At 36.8% G+C, this 20,846-nt stretch overlaps 1 protein-coding gene across 3 annotated transcripts in view; it reads right to left on the bottom strand.

Annotated features, from left to right (window-relative positions):
* The window catches only part of TBC1D23 (TBC1 domain family member 23), a 37,602-nt gene that overhangs the window by 1,974 nt on the left and 14,782 nt on the right, over nucleotides 1–20,846 (bottom strand). For 2 of the 3 annotated variants that reach the window (XM_041463942.1, XM_041463944.1), the window contains 12 exons: nucleotides 20,625–20,728; nucleotides 19,727–19,849; nucleotides 18,684–18,776; nucleotides 15,958–16,128; nucleotides 15,693–15,735; nucleotides 14,827–14,933; nucleotides 13,999–14,141; nucleotides 12,576–12,620; nucleotides 9,491–9,579; nucleotides 6,594–6,729; nucleotides 5,888–6,082; nucleotides 2,804–4,749 (listed from right to left, as the gene is read on the bottom strand). In XM_041463942.1, the coding sequence (XP_041319876.1) occupies nucleotides 4,668–4,749; nucleotides 5,888–6,082; nucleotides 6,594–6,729; nucleotides 9,491–9,579; nucleotides 12,576–12,620; nucleotides 13,999–14,141; nucleotides 14,827–14,933; nucleotides 15,693–15,735; nucleotides 15,958–16,128; nucleotides 18,684–18,776; nucleotides 19,727–19,849; nucleotides 20,625–20,728 (1,331 nt within the window). In that variant the 3' untranslated portion in view covers nucleotides 2,804–4,667. The remainder of the gene's footprint in view (nucleotides 1–2,803; nucleotides 4,750–5,887; nucleotides 6,083–6,593; nucleotides 6,730–9,490; nucleotides 9,580–12,575; nucleotides 12,621–13,998; nucleotides 14,142–14,826; nucleotides 14,934–15,692; nucleotides 15,736–15,957; nucleotides 16,129–18,683; nucleotides 18,777–19,726; nucleotides 19,850–20,624; nucleotides 20,729–20,846) is intronic. The other variant, XM_041463943.1, reaches the window with a different exon arrangement.

Genomic DNA, 20,846 nt, shown 5'->3' with positions numbered 1-20,846 from the left:
CGCGGGGCCTGCCGGGACTCGCAGTGCTGGCCCCGGGCCGCGGCCTATCCAGAACCCTCCTCACGCCGTCTTCCAGCGCCCGGCTGGTGCCGGGACCGCGTTCTGAGCGGCCAAGAGCAGGGATGAGGCACCCCCGCCCTGCCTGGGTGGCAGCGAGCGCGCAGCGCTCCCCCCGGGCCCGTTCAGCGCCGGCAGCAACAGCGGAGCCCCCAAAGCTCCTGCTGTGCAGAGAGCTGCTTGCCCTGCCCAACAAACCCTGGCAGTCTGCTAAGGGCTCATGCAAGGGACCTGTAAGAGTTTACAGGTAACTCGTTCACCTGGGACATCCCCCTCTTTCTTTACAAGAACAGCATCCCCCAAGGTACAAATACATGCACAGTGCTCCAGATGCAGAGCAGTGTCCAGTTCTGGGCTCCTCAGAACCAGAAAGACAAGGAGTACTAGAGAGGGTGCAGTGGAGGCTACAAAAATGATTTGGGGTCTGGAGCACCTCTCTTATGAGGAGAGACTGTGGGAGCTGGGCCTGTTTAGTCCAGAGAAGGGAAGGCCGAGAGGGGATGTCATCAGTGCATATAAACATCTCAAAGAAGATGGTGCCAGACTAATGTCAGTGGTGCCCAGAGACAGGACAAGGAGCAATGGCCATAAACTAAGACACGAAGTTTCACCTCAGCATGAGGAGGAACTTCCTTACATTGAGGGTGGCAGAGCACTGAACAGGCTGTCCAGTGAAGTGTCCCTTTCTGGAGACATTCCAAACCCACCTGGGCAGGTTCCTGTGTTACCGGCTCTAGGTGACCCTGCCTTGGCAGGGAACTTGGACTAGATGAGCTCCAGAGGTCCTGTCCAACACTGCCAATTCTGTGAAACCAACACACTAAGTACCATGCTGCTCTTCCTTGGTTTTAAACACCAAGTGCTCCCCTTTACTCAGCACAAAACATTGCTGTCTCATGTACATATTTTCCAGCCCTGGGCTTTTTAGAAGCATGTTTGTAGAATTGTAGATTTGGTGTAGCATACAAGATTATTCTGTAAGCTGAAAGCACATAATGGCAGAATGATCACCCTGGATTACCCATTTTATTTTTACCCAATCTCTTAAACACCTCCCCTTTCAGGAAACACGCAGAGAGACAAAAGATGGGAAGTGCATAACCACTGTAAAATGCACAACCACTACTGCGTGTAACAATTACAAACCTTCCTTCAACCAGAGAACTGTTCAACCTGCCCCTTGGAGCAGTAAAGGGAACCACTTATCCCAATCTCACCAAGCCAAAGGATGGCAGAACAGACAGTGCAGCAGCCCTTAGCAGGCCTCCCTCCTTTTTATACATGCCCATGTTGGTAGAATGAGTACATGTGATTTAAAAAATTTTTTTCTTCCCCAAACATCACACTTTGAAGGGCTCCAGGTGCAAAGAACAGCTGTCCCCCAACTTATTCCCAAATAAGAAAAAGAGTAAGAAATCAAGTAGTATCATCTCTTGAAGAGGCAAAGCACAGGCCAAAAATCCAGTTTCCCATGGGTCAGAGAGATAAAATGTATTTTTCAAGTTTCCATATAAAAGTATCTGAAAGCACTAAGTATACCCAGTAGAACAAGTTACATAATACCACCCTTTTCCTTCCCTAAAGGGAAACTTTTCACACGCTCAGTAGACTACACCTATATTGAAAAAGCTTATTTGGCAGTACCTGGTTTTGAAACTACAGCTGACATGTAGGAGGAAGGAAAAGATCCAATCACAGGTGAGACCCATGTATTAGGGCTAACAGGAAAAGGCAACTTTAAAAATTGCAACTGTGCCATCAACGGTATTTTTGGTGGGTAATACATGTAAAGTTCTTTAAAAATTCTCATACAAATCACAATGCAAAAGAATTTGTGAGAAAAGTGAAGAACAGAAGTGAGCACAGTGAGCACAGAAACACCAACTTTCACTATGACACAAAGGTAAGAGCTTTCATTTGGCAGGGAAGTTTACTCCAAGACTTTCTTTCCTACTCCAGACCTCCTTTCTGTCACTCCTGCATCATAACTGTCACCTTATAGTCAACAATATAGACCGTGGTGCATGCAGAATAAAACAAGAGCCAACACATCTCTAGCAAATATAATTTTTAAAAAATCATTGAAGCTAAAAGAGACAGGAAGTAGCATACCAACTTTTTTGATTTTTCTTTTTAAAAAATATCACTGCAGTACTATAATGAGAATTCCCGCTTAGTAATACAAGTTTTGTAACAAAAACAGTAACTACAGGTATGTACAATATAAGGCAAAAGTGGCCCTTAAACTGTGGGTAGAGATACACCAGCACCATTGAAACTATTCATAATTTGGGCTGAGCTTTTTAAGATAAGAGGTCTGTTGTTAACTTGTACATTGCCCTAAAATTTACAAATAATTAGCCTCTAAATGGCTTGGATTATATGTTTCTACAGAGAAAGGATTTAAGAACTGACTTCCTGTTGCTTTACTTGCTGTAGATCTCAAAGGCCTGCTGTATTTCCTGTCCTCACAGTGCAGCATACGCATTAGCCACGTTCCACATTTAATACTCAAATACACCTGTTTAACAACTGAGTGTCATTTTCACTTTTCCCCTTCCGACTAGGAGAAATATGTTGTATCATTCTGTCAGCATTTTCATAACAAAAATACGACGTTGAGAAGTCTGGAATTTATGCAGAAACCTTTTCTATAACTTGATTATCTGTGAATTCACTTTGACCTTTCTGTGAATGCTCACCCAAAAGTCCTTAATGAAATTAACTTAAATTCTGAAATACTTACATTAAGAAGTCACTGGCAGTAGCTCCCTATGATCCATAATCAGCGTCTTCCACTCCAAAGATCAAATTCACTTCCATTAACAAAACACCTTTAGGAAAAACTTTTAATTGATTCAGAGAATTTACACAGTATGCAACTAAATGCCTTCTGACAGAACAAGTTATGTTCAAATTGTACTGGTTTATTTACAACTGTAGTTTATAAACAGTAGCACAAACATCTTTACATGAAAAAAATCTCGTTGCTGAAGTAGGCACAGAGTCAGAGACTTTTGAGGATATTTTCAGGAGGGACTAGGAAGAGGAAAATGTAATACAACAGCTGCTGGGCAAAACTATAAATACATGAGCATTGGCCCAGGTGCAATTTCATGCAAATATTTTCAACAGTTCAAGTTCTATTGGTGTTTACTCAGATACTAAGAAGGAAAAAAAAAAAGTAATTAGTTCCAGAATTAAGGTGCCCTAGCTTGATTCCTAGTAAAATAACTTAGAATAACAGCTTTTTATAAAGGTCAGTTTAACTTATTTTACTTTCTGATGTAGTACCAAATCATAGGTTTTGATTCAAGTACTCAGAAGATTTTATGCAGCAAAGCTAATCCCCTTTATTTCACAGTTTTTGGTGATTTCCCATCAGTCTACAAAGATGCTCTGCCTTGTCCATAAGAACATTTCTGTACTGAGCTTTGAACAAGAGAACCATTCTTGAACAAATGGAAAGCTTATGATGAATATTCATATAGTTGCAATCTCTCACATCTTTACTAATTTAGAAATTGTTACTCAAAATAATATAAACGAATGCTTGAATCAATGAAAGTAACTGGTAAAGAATACATTTATCACAGGTATGCAGCACTGGAATTTCTCCCCTGGTTTTCAGAGCATTCATCTTCTTGCTGAACACACCTTTGGTCAGCGTGTACTCACTTTTGTGCTGAACTGAAGGGTTTTAAACATCTAAAGTTCTTAGATACTTTGCTTCTGAGGAGCAAGGCAACTTGTTTTCAACTGTCATATTTTGTCATGAAACATGCATTTCAATGCACACACTCATCTTTGCAAGGGAAACAGCCTCAACCTAAGAAATGTAAAATTCTGCATAATCTAAAAAAAATCACAACCCTGTAATAAAAACTACAGTTGATTTCAGTATTTAAAAAATAATCTTTACCACCAATTCCAGTTATTTAGCCTAGTAGCTGGTAAGACTTTAAAAAACCCCTTAATTTTACAAATTGCTTGTATTTTTTCCATTTATCTGCAGCCCAAACTGGACTTAACCACTTTTAATGTGAAAACAGTGTTTTTAAGATTTGTATCTGCCCTGTTGAAAATGCAAAATTTTTAATTAGTCTTTGATACTACCTGGTAGGCAAAATCCAATTCCAGACTGTAGGTAATGGAGACATTTTATTTACAAGGGATAATAATTTTAAAAGCATTCTGTTTTCAATTGCTCCTCTGTATCTCACAGTCCTTCATTCCTTTAACATTCACCCAGCTGCATCTGCTCTTGCAAAGATACAGAGCACTCCCATTAAGGCTGCATTAAAAAGAAACAAACTGACCTTTATAATAAACACTTCTCCAAAACAAAAACAAAACAAAAAAAAAACCCCAAAAAACAAAAACAAACAAACAAAAAAAACCACTAAAAAAAAAAACCAAAAATCCTGTTCAAAAATGGATAATAATTTACCCTATCTGAAGCCTGCTACTCAGGCACTCCCACCAGCAAACAGAAAAATTCTCTTAAGTTAGTATTCAGTTGGGAAACAGTCAGCTTGTCAGCTTGTGTCCACATACAGTATCTTGGTTGCTTCTTCTTTATAAACTGGTCTCTACAAAGTCTTTAGTTATTAACTCTCCAAGGCATCCAATACTTTCATGATCTGTTGTTTTATGGCTTTGGTAGCATCACCTGCATTTGGAATCAAATACCTTAAAAAAATTAGAAAAAGCCATCATTAATTCACTATAAAATTTTTCAGTATAAATTCCATAATTCTTTTCATTCTTCCTCTGTCTAGGAGGAAGGGAAGAAGGAAATCTATTAAAATGGAAAAAATGCTAAAAAATAACATTTAATTCCTGATTATACTATGAAACTTTCTCTTTGTGAACTTAGAATTGTTGAGGAGTACTTTACAGGCCATCTTGGAAAGAAAAATTGACAATGGGATCAGTCAGACCATTCCAGATCTCTACAGATAACACTGTCTCACTGAAGCATAGAAGTCCTTGCTTGGATTTTGTTTTGTGGTATTTTGGTTTTTGTTTTTCAATTCCTATAGCTCTAGATCAATCTGCTTCAGTTCGCAAGGTGGTGATTAAGTAATTCAACAAGCAGTAAAGTTCTCTGCAAAATTTTAATTTATCTTTACAAACCTAAGGCGCCAACAGGCACAGAACATCCCTAGTTAGGTAGGAAACTCATCCCCTCTCTTGTGAAAACACAGCATCCCCTACACACAGTTCTCTCCAAGGAAGATGAAAAAACATCCAGCTGGTATCAGCAATCTTCTTAAAACAGTGCCAAGAACGGCAGGCTACACCAGTGGAAAAAAGCCTGATACCTCGCTCCATCTGACCCATTCCTCCTCTTAAACATGCAAATACTGAGCATGGCAACATGTAATTTCCAGGAATCAGGTTTCAGGGAATCAAGAGTTTTGAATTTAGGCTTCTGGACTTCCTGCACAATGCAAAGAGACTATGAGTCAGATGTCAAAAAAAAATAAATTACTCCACCGTACTCTTAAATCCCATGCTTCACAAATCCATACTTTTGCCGCAGAGAACTGTCCACTTCATTTTTAAGACCTATTACAAAAAGAAAACACTTGCACACCTCCCATCCCCAACAACTGTAGTCGCAGTTCCTCTCTTCTGGGCCTCATAAACACCCATGATTTTACTGGCAAATCTTTTCCCCTAGTTCATATCTGATTTATGTATTCCTAAATAAAAACTATTATTTTTGAACTCAATTATGGGAATTACAGCATATCCCTGATTTCCAGTGTACATCATCCTGGATATCATTACCATTTACACCTCTGCTACTGAGAAGGCTTACCTTTCAACTGCCAGAATTTCTATGCCTGAAGTATTGCTATTTCCATACTTAAAGGTGATAAGTTCTGGGTGTTTCTTCTTGGATGTGATTTTGACTACAGAGTTGAGTGCCTGTCGAGACTGTATGTAAGCCAGTCCCTTTCGTGATGGAATCTCCCTCAAACAGTACATATGAGTTGCCGTTACTAGAAGATGACTTGAAGGAAAAGAAAAATACAAATTAATTTTGTTAATGATTTACATATCAGCTATTTAGAAAGTTAAATTCTATTACTAAACTACATAGACAGAGCAAGATAATACAGCTACCAAACCTAAGAAACAGTTTTAATACTTTCATAATACCTAAAGAAGAAAGTTCTACAAAAGACTTCAGAATTTCCTTGAGTGCTGTCACACAGCTATTTCTGAAAACTAACATGGCATCGCCCCCAGTATTACTGGTGCACAGAGCATGCCAAGTACCTCCAGCCCCTCTCTCCCGCTTCATTTTTTTTTACTACCTTGTTCTTCAAAGCAAAACTTGACACCAGGTTTTTATACATAATTACCATTCTACAACTCTGCAAATACAAGAATGCAAATACAGTAACACTTTGTTCTAGTTTGTTTCACACTTTCATTTCCTAGTTTAATACAAAGGCTAAGTGACCAACACTTTTCTGTAGAATGTCTATCAAGACGGATGTTTTCACTAATTTCAGTACCTGGGAAACATATGTCCATTTTCTTTTACTTCATTACATGGAAAGTTATACTTCACATCAGGTTTATTTATCCATGTTTGGATGTTGACGACCTCTTTTCGATCATCGTCCGACATTGAGGAGCTGTCAATTTCATCTGGGTTGAATGGAAGGGGTAAAAGCATTAAAAAAAAATAAATTCACACCCATCAGCTAACTTTTCAATTCACTCAAACCCATTGTAGCTAGACTGGTTCAAAGCAAGTGTACCTAACCATATAGAATTATTGAGAGGGAAGAAAGAAAATGGCATATCTGATATTTCTCTCTTAATTTTCTCTCAACAAACAAGTATTTTTAGGTCAGGGGGTATCTTTGGCTGGTCCGATTTGTCCATGCAGTAAAGTGCCATGGAATTCTTTCACAATGAAAGTCACTTATCCAGACTTTCCTTGAAGCCGTATAAACATTTTGCATTTAAACCACCAGTATCTTTTGGCAAGGAGTATCAAAATCAAGCCAACTACAGTCCAGGAGAGTCTCTACTTGTAGCTTGTAGTTTCTTTAACAAGAAGAAATGAACACCTGTTGATCCCTTTCAAGGTCAGGCATTATTTTTGTGGATCACTTTTCCTACCTTAAAATGCCTCTTTCACATAACAAAACTTCTAATATTCAGCTGTGCCTTTTGTGAAAGTAGTATCACATCTTTCCTCACCCTACTTATGCCTCTCTGAACCTTGTTCTGTTCAAACATTGCTTCCGACATCAAGGGCAGAAGACACACAATATTCAATGTGTGGGTGAATCATAGATTTCTGAGCATTTTATTTGCTTTTCTGACTGTTAATGACTGCTTACTTATTATAAACCCACTGCTGCTGGACACGTCCAAATCATTCTGCCACCACTGGATCTGAAACTAGAAGCGGTTGGGGGTTTTTTAATGTCTTTCTTGCATTAAAATCATACTGAATTTCATGTGCCATTTTATTACCCAGTCATGCCCATTAGCAAAAGACTCAGTCTGTCCTTACTATCTCAGATAACCTTGGATCATTGGCAAAAATTGTTGTCTTTGGCTTCGCATCCATTTTTAAGGACATTTTAAGAACATATTCCAATCTGAAATTTTCAGCACAGACCTCGGTGAAACACCCAAAACTCCTGCACGTGTTATTACTTAGTTGCAAAATACTGCTTTTATGTCTAAAGATGGTGATAATGTTTACACAGTAATTTTGGTGCTACATTAGAAGAAATTAAGCAACCTAGTTATCTAACACAATCAACTATATTAACTCCATACAAATTACTCCCAGAAATAACTCAGGACAGCTCTTCAAAGAGCCTTTTTCAAAGCCAGTTTCCTAGACTTTGTTAAACTATTTTCTTCAATGCAATTCAGAATTTGAAACACACTTTGGGAAACATTTTCACTGAAAAATACATTACGGAATTGGAGCAAATGGAACAATAATCCACCCTCATGTCACAGAATCACAGAATGGCTGAGGACAGAAGAGATCTCTGGAGGTCACCTGGTCCAACCCCCCTGCTCAAGCAGATCCACCTAGAGCAGGCTGCAATAATTACAGCTGACTGCAATTACTTACTACAGAAAAACTCCAAACACTAAAACTTCACAAAACCAATTATTCAGAAACAGATTAACTTTTTGCATTCTTCTGTATCAAGATCATATATATTTCACTCACATGTGTTGGCTTTGCTTACTCCAATTTCTGTGATTCTGCTTAATTACCAAGGGTAATAGTGCTTTTAAAAGCAAATATTAAATAGAACTTAGGAAAAAAATATTACGGAAAACACGTTCCAGACAATTTGGTTTTCTGAAGCTACACAGACTTTGCAAAACACTATTATGGATGCTCAAAGAACTGTGCAAACTTAATTACATGGCATTTGGAGAAATATCTTGTTAGTATTAAAGCTTCTACCTGATAATTTCACTTTGCCCCTTCACAATTTTTATTGCAGATGATGACCAACTGTTTGTCATTAATGTTATTTAAACCTGTGACTCTCATTAATCTTCCTGAACTGCTTCTTTTGCGTATCAAAGATTCTCAGACTAGTTACTTGTTTCTCCAACACAAGCCAAACATGCCTTTTAGCCACAGAAGAGTTATTTGTGAGACGATGATTGGGAGTGGGCTAAAACTACCACAGCAAAACCAGGGCAACAGCAGGCTGGAACCATTCTAATGTTGGAACTGCTCTCAAAGAAACCTCCAAACAAACCTTTATGAAATGTGTAGTGTTCCAATTCTGCCGGTAGTTTTTCAATGAGATAAAAAATTTAAATAAAAATGGTATGTTTTTTTTTTCCTACAGCAATCTGCATGCATATCAAGAGATGAATCAATTACTAATAGATTCGTTTCCAAAAAAACAAGTCTGAAACACTGGAGAGGTGTGCACACATTAGCCATTTAAAGTCTAGCTCCAACTATATTTCAGAAATTCAGATCATTACACTAACAGACAATACTAGACATTTAAACTGAGATACATCAGCCAAACTACATCTTTTATATTTTGCTTAATTGTGAGTAATAAAGGCACAACTGCCAGCTTATACGTACAAGAGCAGTGTTGAAAAATATCTTTATTTCAGAAATAACAAGTGAAGACAAAAGATCCCCTAAATCTGCTTATTTCAATTTCTTCCTGTTGGCAGTTTGGCGCTTACCACAAATTACTTTATATTTAATCTGCTCCTATGTATTTGAAGAGGGTCAGTCCTAGGCATTACCATAACATACATGAACAACAATAATAGACAAGTATCATATTGCAAGACAAAGATGTAAGATACACTGTTTGATTTAGTCCAATTTAATAATTTTGCCTAAATAAATTAATCTAGGTAAAAGAAAAATTTTCTACTGTACCAGTATCATATTCTTCTTCATCTCCAATGCTGAATACTGGCTTCACACCACGGTAGGGTTTTCCTACTCTGTCACTGCTGCTGACATGTCTGTTGGCAATGAAAAGGGCAGGAGAAAACGTGGGACAGGAGAAGAAAAGTAACTTTCAAACTGATGGTCTGAGTTCCACAGTAACATATTAGCAAAATGTAAACACAGCTGTGCAACAGAGAATGACAAGAGACTCTCATGAAGCTGCCTGCAAGGAAGAAGTGAGTGACCAAGCAACTTGGTTAGTGAAAGCACATAGTTCAGTCACTTTGTGAGGTTGACTGTAGTAACAAAGAAAGTGGAAAGAAATGCTGTTTTGTTTTAAAAAATCCCATCTTCTGCTCATCTTCTCAAATGTCAACATACATTAGAGACCTGAAAACTGACAACATGCTAAGTTTCTAGCATGAAATGAAAACATATCTGGACAGTCAGGGCAACTTCACAAGGATGCCAAATTCAGATAAAGCAAAAAACAAAGACTATTAACTAACATGTCTGGCAGTTCATTTTTCTGGTTAATTCTTCAAAAGATAACAAAATGCCTTAAGAACTACACACTGGGGTTATTAGAAACCATCTGTGGTAGTCTAAACCCTGACTTCCTGTTCATTACTTCCAGCTTGAAATATTTGCTCAAACAATTCCTACTGCTACAATCCCACAATCCCAGCACCAGTGTGATATTCATGTGTTGTCAAAAATCACATTTAAATTGTTTCTACAGATCATATCAAATGACACAAACACACACAACTGAGTCATTATGTGTGACAGTAAGATTGCAAATCCTGAGATATTTTAAAGCTCCAGCTCAGAATGCTGAGATTACATGGTCACAGTTGAATTAAAAGCTCTTGCCCTCAACTGTTGAGAATACCTGAAAAATATGAGAAAAACCTGAAAGTTCACAAAGCAACAATACAGGCAATTTCTGAAAAAACCAAACAGTTCATAATTTTAGCCTTTAGAACTGGCAACACTTAGCAGTTTTTAAAAACTCAAAACAAAACCAGAAAACCTTTCCTCCAGTTCAACAACCTCCTTCCCCATACTGTGTGTTTATGTTTCCTACCAACACTAAGCTTTGGTTCCTCTTTTAAGTACATTCACAAACTCCAGTTTAAATGTTACTGTAGAACCAAGCTGGACAGGGAACAGGTTTAGTAACATGTAAATTAATGCTATTACTTAGGGATACCTGAAAGTAGACTTGGAAGTTAGAAAAGAAAACAACATTTTCTATGGGTAAAATTTACTAATATAAACAAAATAAGGGGAAGTTTAAAAACCAAACAAGCAGAAATGTGGTCTACAATGGTACAAAAATAAACATACAATAACATGCTCATTAGTGTTTAAGACAATAAGCATCAATGACACTGACAATTCAAGAGGGCTGTGCTTCCATATGGAGGCTTTTGTAAACATGCTTTAGTAATACACAAATGTGTATTGAGTAAGAAGCAGCACATTTAAATAATGTCAAATTGAATTAAGCAGAGAGGATCTAAGAGCAGATCTCACTGGTGTTTATCGAATGAAGTTAGTCAGGACAAGAGAGTAAACAAGAGAGTAAAAAGCTACTTTATAAAAGCCTGGCAACATCTTAAACTAGAAATTTATTCCCTTTACATTACATGGAAGGCCATCATCACAGGATTACAAATTGAATGCAATGTCCTTTGGCGGCAAACCTGCCAAATGAAACATCCTGGTGATAAACACAAAGTAGATCTAATTCAATTGATACAGAAAAAATGCCATTATAGGTTTTTAAGAACTGTAATTTTAAGAAAATACTTTAGGGATATAAAGTGAGAGCTAATTTATTCTTGCATCTACCCAATGAAAGAAAATGTGCAATAGGAGTGAAAGGAATAAACAAAATCACCAAAGTAAAATCTCAATATATCAAAACTTCCTGATTACAAATACAGATTCATGCATCTCTGAGTTATCAAAGAGTCACCATATTTAATTTGGTATTTGAACACTTGCTTACCATATTCTAGAAACAGATTAACAAAATGTGGGGTACAATCCCCATGATCTTAAGTATTTCTAGATTAACAAAACATACTATGTGCTATTGGGCCATTCCCACTGTTCTTCTTCTACAGAACATTACTACTGATTTCTCTCACACGAACAACACCTTTCTGTGATGCTTCTGGGTGACTCCCAGCTCAAATTATGTACAAACTACTTGAAAGCCCATTTTTAATATTGTCAATAATTAATCAAGCACTAACTTTCATGCATTTCAGTGTAAGTGGGTCAAAAGCTACAGAAATCCTAAAGTATAACCAAAGTTCGAAAGTGATTATGCATGAGCTGCTCTTCAATTATCACAAGTAATTTTATAAAAACTCAAGTCACAATTTTTATTTCTGAAATAATTATAAGACATTGTATTTGAGTCAAATGTGAAGGGCCTCTGCATTTGCATGAAATGTAGCAGTTATGTGAACAAGATGAGGTAGAATTGCAAAGCATATTTACTTATCAGTTTTCTTTTCCAAGTAATGAGCATGTCTGTTTCTTTCAGCATGTTCTATCACCAGGTGATAAGATGCATAAAAATTTGAGACTTCCAGACAGAATTTCCACATGGGTTCCCTGTCACATCTAAATTCTGATGAAATTTTATGAAAAGTTTACTTTTCATAATTATAGTCTCTCTTGTTAAAACATTAAGACATAATTTGTTCAGTAATTGTTTCTGGTGTCTTCTACTAGTACAGGTTGCTAATAAAATGTATATAGGAAATGACAGGTTAAAAAAAAAATCCATAAAAAGCAATAGTAAGGAAGAGAACAGAAATAATAAAGCAGAAACTAAGAGAAGAAAGCACTGCCAATACATTCTTTTTCCTTCCTTTAGTCTCTTGACCAGTGCTTGTAAAAAACAATAGCTTTAATATATTTCAAGAAATTAATATCAAAATATGCAAGCAATCTTGTCAGTGTAACCAATGCTTACAAACATTGCGATGCCATGCTAAATACAAGAAAGGTGGTTTTAGTCAGACTGTTTAATTATCAAGCTTACCGCTCCAGGCTTGCTCTGTCTGGCCAGGAAATATTGAAAGGTATTCTACAGTACATTGGGGCAGAGGACAGAACAAAAGAATTAAAAAAATGTAAAGGAAAAATCTAGATAAATAGCTGAAATTCTCTATATTGGCAATGTATCTTCTTAAGGAGGATGCTTGTAAATAAAAACAAGGCTTCATGAAAGCTGGACACAAGGTAAAGAAATATTTGCAAAAAAAACTACTAAAAGATGCATTTCATATGCTACCTATGGTGTATGTGTAAGCATTACTTGATTTCACAGACAGGGGTACCTTACACCCGACCACATTGCTTAAAACTCCATCCAGCCTGGCCTTGAGCATTGCCAGGGATGGAGCAGCCACAGCTTCCCTGGGCAATCTGTGCCAGCGCCTCACCACCATCCCTGTAAATAACTTCTTCCTAATATCTAATCTAAATCCACCCTCTTTCAGTTTAAATCTTCACATTCATTCAGTTTAATTCCTCACAAAGCAAAAGCTACCAAACATTATTTAAGAATGTTTTGCCTCTAATGGTGCAATAAAAGTAATAACAGCATTTTAGAAAAACATTTTCCAACACAGAATAAAGGAATGATCTGAGGTACCAGACTATTAAAAATTACTCTTCATTTGGCATATATTTTAAATCCTGCTATCAAACAAATGCTAGGTTTCTGAGATTCCTGAATACCAGTGTCTTGATATTCAACATACACCTTCAAAGGCTGGATTTTAAAGAACTACAACAAGCGTTTCATTTAAAGCTCTGACAGATGAGTGCTATTATTCTTGTATTTAGTTAAGATAATTATTTGGAATCATCACTTCCAAATTTGAGAGTGTTCTTCAGTCTACTTGCACATTCTCATTCCTTGCTGTACCTGAAGACACAAAAACCAAACACGGGTTGATTCTGAGTTTGAAAAGCACCTTTACATAAGGACTTGAAAAAAACTGAGATGTTTAAAAGAGGCAAACTCAATTTGCCAAGATACAGCAGTGAAAAAAACCAAAACAGAACAAAACCAACCAACCAAAAGAACCTATCCAGAATCCCACTGTCATTCATCTATTTCATTAGTGTCAGGATGGGGAGGAACTGAAATAAAACTGAAATAATTGTTCACTTTCAGACTGAACACAAAATTGACACACTATAAGAAGTGAAATTAAGTGACAAATTCTAGATAAGCATTCAAGGCAACAGGACCCACACTGGCCTTCCAATACTAAGGAGCACAGTAGGCTCCCTGGGTTATGATAAAATTGTGAGGAGGGTAGGGGTAGAAAATTAAAAAACCGAATATGGGAGACAACTTTTTCCTAATTAGCCCAGTTTTCGCTTACAAACAGCCACATGAAATAGGTAGTCACTTCTCCCAGCTAATGCACAGCGAGATATAAATGACGCACCTGTCCACTGGAGTAGATGTATTTTCAATAAAACTGATAACTTTCTCTTTCACATTCACAGATTTTGTCTTCAAAGCAACAGTCATTTTATTCACTAGGGATTTCACTCCTTTTCCATCACCTGAACCGTTAGGAGAATCACCCTGTAAAAGTAACTCCTCTCAGGATTAATCATATAAAAGTATGTTATTTCATCTCAATGAATTTATTAAAAAGGAAACAGACTACAAAACAACAATGTACTTTTTGGTACTCAGTAGAACCTCAATTACACAACTGAGTATTTCTTTAGAATTCTATTAAATAACAGCAATGATATGTGACTGTGGAAAATATCATCCCATAAGGCAAGCTTGACAAACTATATTACTGAGCACTCTGCTATGGACATTTAGACAAAGGAATCCTATTAGTGATACACTGCATCTAAATTAAAAGCTAAATTCTACACATAATATATCAGCTGTAGAAAAGATACAATTTTGAGCTGTGCCATGAAATTGTATGCCACTTTATAGTAACTTGTTCCCAGAGTGAGTAAGAGCCAGGGAAAGAGTTATCTATTACACGTATTCTGCTGGAGAATGACTACAGCAAGTTCCTACCTAAAAACTCTTCCCCTCAAGAGGATAAAAATGTTTAGGTCACCTATGACTAGACTGTGATCATAGTTTGAAAGTAAACACACAAGTAAAAACAGTCGTGACTTGCAATAATGCATTTTATGGAATAGAGGAATGAGGAATGTGAATGAGGAATGTGAAGAAAAGACACATGACACCTAGGGCTCCCATCCCACTGTAACACTTGCACTAAAATTTCACTTACATCAACAGAGCTTATGCTATTTCTTGAGCCTGAGGTACTAGCAATCCAGTGGCCATATCCATTTTCTGGTCCTTCCACATTGATATCTGCTAAGTGCTGTTGGAGGGCTGTTAAAAGGCCATTAAAAACATTCAGAATTACACTGGACTTAGTCTGTTGATGAAAATATTGTATATACCTGAGATTAATCAGTAACAATTTTTTCCCCACAATTCAATAAAATAGATAAATTCAGTGGTCACTATAACAATCCTTGGCTTTTCCTTCAGCAGTACAAAGGCGTTAAGAAAATCTATCTAATGCCTACTTATGTACCTAATAAACTAATTATTTTGGTAAACATTTAGAATACAGCAGCAATTAAAAATAAATCACTGCTTTGATCTTGAAGAGTTCTTATAACACCACACATATTGATTAATAATGCCTCTATTGTATTGTTAATAATGTCATATTGTAGCACAGATCTCTCCACTGCTGTAGACCCTGATTATTTCCAGCAACATCAACTAATCAATTATGAACTTCTGATTTAATAAATCATAACAGCAGTTAATTGTAATTATGAAGTTGCATCTTCATATGAATCTGCAATCTACAGTGGCTAAAACATCAAGAATGACAAGCTGGAAGAAGGAATTTCTCCAATTTCGGCATTAATTTTTCACCACTCAGAAATTTGGGAAAGCCCTAAGAGTTAACTACAAATGTGTAAGCACACAGTGTTTACTTACACAAAACAAAAATCTGACAAATGAGACCTAGTTGCTATTCATTTAGATGTTTTTTAGCAAAAGCCTCAAAAATACCAACAGTGTTAAGAAATCAGAATTTTTCAAGTCAAATTTCATTATTAGTAAGCTTACCCATAAAGCCTCCTTTGGCAATGCTTACGTACTCCTTGTTTTTCTGCAACAGAAAAGATAGTTCTGATCAGAGCAAAAACCTGTGGAATGAGTTCGGCAAGTAAGGTAATGAAATAGCAGTTAGTTTGTTTGCTAAAAACTGTAAACTTGAGTAATGTAAAAATCAGTTCAGCTTTTAAGGAGAAAATGTTTTGCCATTCACCATCAATGACACATGCAAACACCCTTTACTCCAGCTGTTAAACCAGTGGCAATTTAATAGTACCTGTAAGAAATGTGCTAACACCATGTTCATGTACATATCTTCTTCTTCCCTGCCACTTCCCATGAAGCAGAGATGTTCCCCACCAGCTATGGAGCCAGACTCAATAGATTGTTTTTGTGCTTCTAACAGGGATTTTACAGACTGTGCAAATTCTGATGGGTTTTGAAGCATCTGTGAAATGAACAAACAAAAAATGCTGCCTGACACCAAGATACTGTAAAATGAGTTGTGAAAGGAGACAAACTTTGAGAATGGTTACAATTCCTTGAGCACAAGCAAGGCAACCTCAGCACTGTGCAAGTCACACACATAGAACCTGAACGACACCTCACGTTACATAAACGCTGTGACTGGTCCTTTACTTCCTCACCCCACTTGCTCTCCCCAGGAAAAAAACACAGCTAACATCTGTTAGTTTATTTCTGAAGGTATCAAGTAATAGTGGAACAAATCTTTGCAACTTTCATGTTGCACTGATTTGGTAATACAGCAGTGGGACTGGTTTCCATATTTACACATACTTAACCACAATACATCCAAACTTTGGAGATTTGAAACCATTTAAACTACCTAGAATTTCTAGAGGCTACTAAAGTCTTCCTCTTGATGCCTCCCCACTAAGCTTTTTCTTGTTTACTTATCAAGGTTTGGGAAAAGAAATTACAATTGAGAGTACAAGGAGGTATCTGTGATTCTTTGTACTCTCAAAAAGGTAAGGCTGGGATACATGAAGGGCTACTATGCATGCAAAAACTTGAGTGCCATATGAAAGAGATGGAGAAACAAGGACTTTCTCAATACATTTTAACCTGTGTTTGTGGGGAAGGTACTTATTTAACTCATAAGAGAATTTTGATCTGTAACTGGATGGAGGGGGGGCAGGGAGGGGCCAGAAGGGATTCTCATCATTTTGTCTGTACAGTGGATCAAATGATGAAGAACAAAGTCAAAAGTACACAACCCAGCCATCAGTAAGTAAGGTTGAATTTTAATTGGGGTTTTCCTAGAGATAAAGGCTGCTGCTTTATTACACAGGTCCTAAATCTCACTACTTCCTCTAACTATAAATGAGATGGATTCCAAAGTGCTGTCTCTCCCCATTGTCTCTCCCTACAATAATTTTTGCATGCTTTGCACATACAGGACTATAAAATGCACTGCACTTCCATGAATGACTTCTCATCACAAAGGTTTTTCCCTATAATGTTTTCCTAGCATTGGCTTTTAAAAACAAGGATGAACCTGGTCACATTCATCTGCCATGGTTAATGAAAGACCATTAATTCCAATATACAATTTAAATACATATGAACTGATGACATCTAATTTAAGACTTGTTTTTATGGACACCTTTTTCATATACTATCAGCTATTTGTACTACTTAATTTTAAACGCTTATTTCTACTACACTGAATATGTCATTCAATTAAGACTAGCAAAATACCCACATAGGACAGAGAAAGTTTTTTCCTAAATGATTTTTGATCCAGGTTAAAAACCACACTACCGAAGAACCATTTAGGTTGGAAAGGACTCTTGTCATTGACTCCAACCACGAACCTCACAATGCCAACTCTCCACTGTTAAGCCACATCCCCAAATGCTATGTTTAAAAGTAATAAATACCTCCAGGGATGGTGACTCAACCCCTTCCCTGGGCAGCCCATTCCAATGCTTGACAACCCTTTTGGGAAAAAAATTTTTCCTAATATCCAACCTACACTTCCCCTGGTGCAACAAGAAGCCACTTCCTCTTGTCCTACAGCTTATTACGTGGGAGAAGAAACTGACACCCATCTTGCTACAACCTCCTTCAGATAGTTACAGAAAGCACTAAGGCTGCCCTTCAGCCTCCATTTCTCTCCTGGGCAATTATATTTAATATTATATTTATACATGTGCATATAGCACTGAATAATGCATCATTTTAATTAGAGAGGTAAAGATATTACATGCCGGATTGAACTTAACTAAGGTATAAAAGTATTTTATGACATATTTCTAAATAAATCATTCCATACAGCTTTCACTGACTGCTTAAAGTAAAATAGTTGAGGGCTAATCCAGAAGTGATGAATACACTGCTGAAATGGAATTGATTTTGGGAGGAAAAAAGGACAGAGAAAAATATGACTGAACGTTCAATTAGGAATTCATAATCAAATAGAAAGTACAAAATCTTTATTGAAATTATTAATTCATAGGAGATCTCAGTGCCAAAATCAATGCACTTTCTCTTTCATATGGTACAGCAAAAATTTCAAAGAAGCAACAAAATCCTTTTCAAGATATATGCCCTGTAAAAGCAGACTGTAATAAGACTGGCTGTGGCCAAAAAAAAAAAAAAAGAGACAAAGAAAAAAAGTGCTCTTTAAAAAAATTAATTACACCTTTCACTGGAAATTAGGACACTAAAAAGAGATTTCTCCTCCAAGCAATGGATAGCCTTTAATCTGTATGGGTTTCCATTCCTAACCAAAGAACTGGAAGTCTGGAATCCCAAATTCTAATGTCATTAAGGACTAAACTTCTCAGTAAAATGGTGGTTCTACCATCTCCTTTAGAGAAGCTAAATTTTGAAGTCTTATCATCACATAGCTAGACCCTGCAGTCCACAGATTGAAGCTTAAATTAAGAATACTTCATTTTTCAAGGCAGGCATTTCTCTCCCCTTCCATCTAATTTAGGATTCAAATACCAGTAAAGAAACAAAAAGCATACAAACCAAATCTGAGTCTAAATGAAATGCTGTTGATAAATGCCCAGCATTGTATTGCTCTGCAGGACGACAATCCACAACAAAGAATCTCACTCCTTCCTGAAAGAGAAATTTTTAAACCTCAAAATTGCATAATTATTGGCAGAATTCAATTACATTCTAATACTAACTCAAATATTACAGGAACTGCTCAGAGGGGCTAAGAGCTATTAAAAAAAATAAATCTTACTTCTTTTGATTAATCTAAACTTTGTCTACAGTTACCAGTCCACCAGTACTATTCCTGTATCAGCTTTCCATTAATACATCAGTTTGGGCATGGGAAAGGATCATCCAAATGCAATTATATAATTTCTACTGAGAGGAAACATAGTGGGTATGAGACAATCCAAGAGTCCACTACTAGCCAGCACAGCACATAAGGATGGGTTTATGTCCCACCAACTTGGACAGGATATAAACAGATGCTTAACTTTATGTGGACGACAAAAAAACCCAAACTATGCACGACAAAACTGGGGCATGGCAACTGCAACAAGAAGACAGTAGTCAATAAAAAACACTGTAATCTAACTACATTATCATCCATATATGGGTCTTAAATATTTCTAGTGAAGTCCCTGCATCTATATCTCAAATTAACTTCTACTCAAACAAGTTCAATCAATTTTGCTTTTTTCATTTAAACCTTTCATTGACAAAAGACAGATATTCCTTAACAGCGTTCTTCTCAAAGGTACTGAGTAGTGAGTTTTAAATTTTCCTCTACAGCAGCTACATTTGGGATGGAATTCAAATTAGTGAGATACTACTTTCAGCTCACACTCCTCAAATTCAAATCTGTCTTAAGCTCCCCTATGCTCCTTGCTACAGCACAAATGCATTGAAGACAGCAGATCATTTGCAAGGGAGAAAGCTTGAAGACAAAAATATTTTTCCTGAAATAGCAAACACTCATTTGTGCTGTTAGTATTTGAAACTAGTGGTTAGTGATTGATTATTTCCTTTTTCTATAAAACTGGGGGGGAAGGTTAATTCAGTATACTGACTCCTTGTTGCTGATTTGCTTGTAGAATCTCAGACACAGAAACTGCTAGACAGAGAGCCTGGCTCAAGTCTGTGTCGTCATCTTTGAGGCCCAGCAAGCTGCTACCAAAAAGACTGTGGTTGTCCTAATAAGGCAAGGAAAAAAAACCATTAAGTGAAGCCATTGTCTTTATGTATGAAAGTTTAAAATAACTTTACATCCATTGCAAACATCAAGTTCCACACATGTGGATCCTGTCCACACAGTAATGAAACTTCTGATCAACTGAAATTCCTTCTGAAAAATCATGCAAGGTCTGCATTTCCATTACAAACATGCTTGTTCACCACTTTGACCATACCAACATGATGCAGTGCCTCTGGTATTTGTTTTTCAGTTGTTTGTTTTGTTTTTTCCCCACAAGAAAACCTCCTATATCTGTCTACAGACATCAGAGGAAGTACACACAAGCTGAGGGCAATGGCTATCAAATATTTTTATTTCATTCATTCACTACATCAGATATCATGACTAAGGAAGAGCTGCAAAAACAGTGCAGATGATAATAGATCTATCTATAGTAAGAGACTCTTTGTTATTGCAAAACACAAAGTGCAAAGCACTACTGTGCAGGGTACTACCGTGCAATTGTGTCAATATGAAGTTTAGCCTCATCACTTCCTATAACAGCCTCTTTTGGAAAATGAGGCTATCAGTCATGAAGCGAGAATATGGCAAGGAAGCTTCTCTCATGTATCAGTTAACCTTATCTTTCAAAGAGCCTAACAATAAATATCACCAGAGAACAACATGAAAAAATGTTTAAAAAAAGTATATTGCAACGAAACATTCAAAGTTACTGTCAGCAAGAGCTTGAACACTCGCCAAAATGAAGAGAATTTCAAAATTACTGTTATTACCTTCCTGAAAGAAGCCGGAGTTTTGCTACAGTAATATTGTGCCAAAGAGAAGAGATCTTCTATATCCTCTAAATCAAGATTGGCTGGTGATGTTTCTAAGAATTCTGAGACAAACAAACAACATAAATGCAACACTATTTCAGACACAGAAATGAAAGAACACAGACCACAAAATAGCTTATTTTTAATAAGGCATAACAATCTAGTGTATTGACTAAACAT

This window comes from Pyrgilauda ruficollis, unplaced genomic scaffold (genome assembly GCF_017590135.1).
Source record: "Pyrgilauda ruficollis isolate IOZ18807 unplaced genomic scaffold, ASM1759013v1 scaffold17, whole genome shotgun sequence".
NCBI classification, from domain to species: Eukaryota; Metazoa; Chordata; class Aves; order Passeriformes; family Passeridae; genus Pyrgilauda; species Pyrgilauda ruficollis.
The sequence above is the reverse complement of the archived record's forward strand: the minus strand, read 5'-3'. Positions and strand labels throughout refer to the sequence as shown.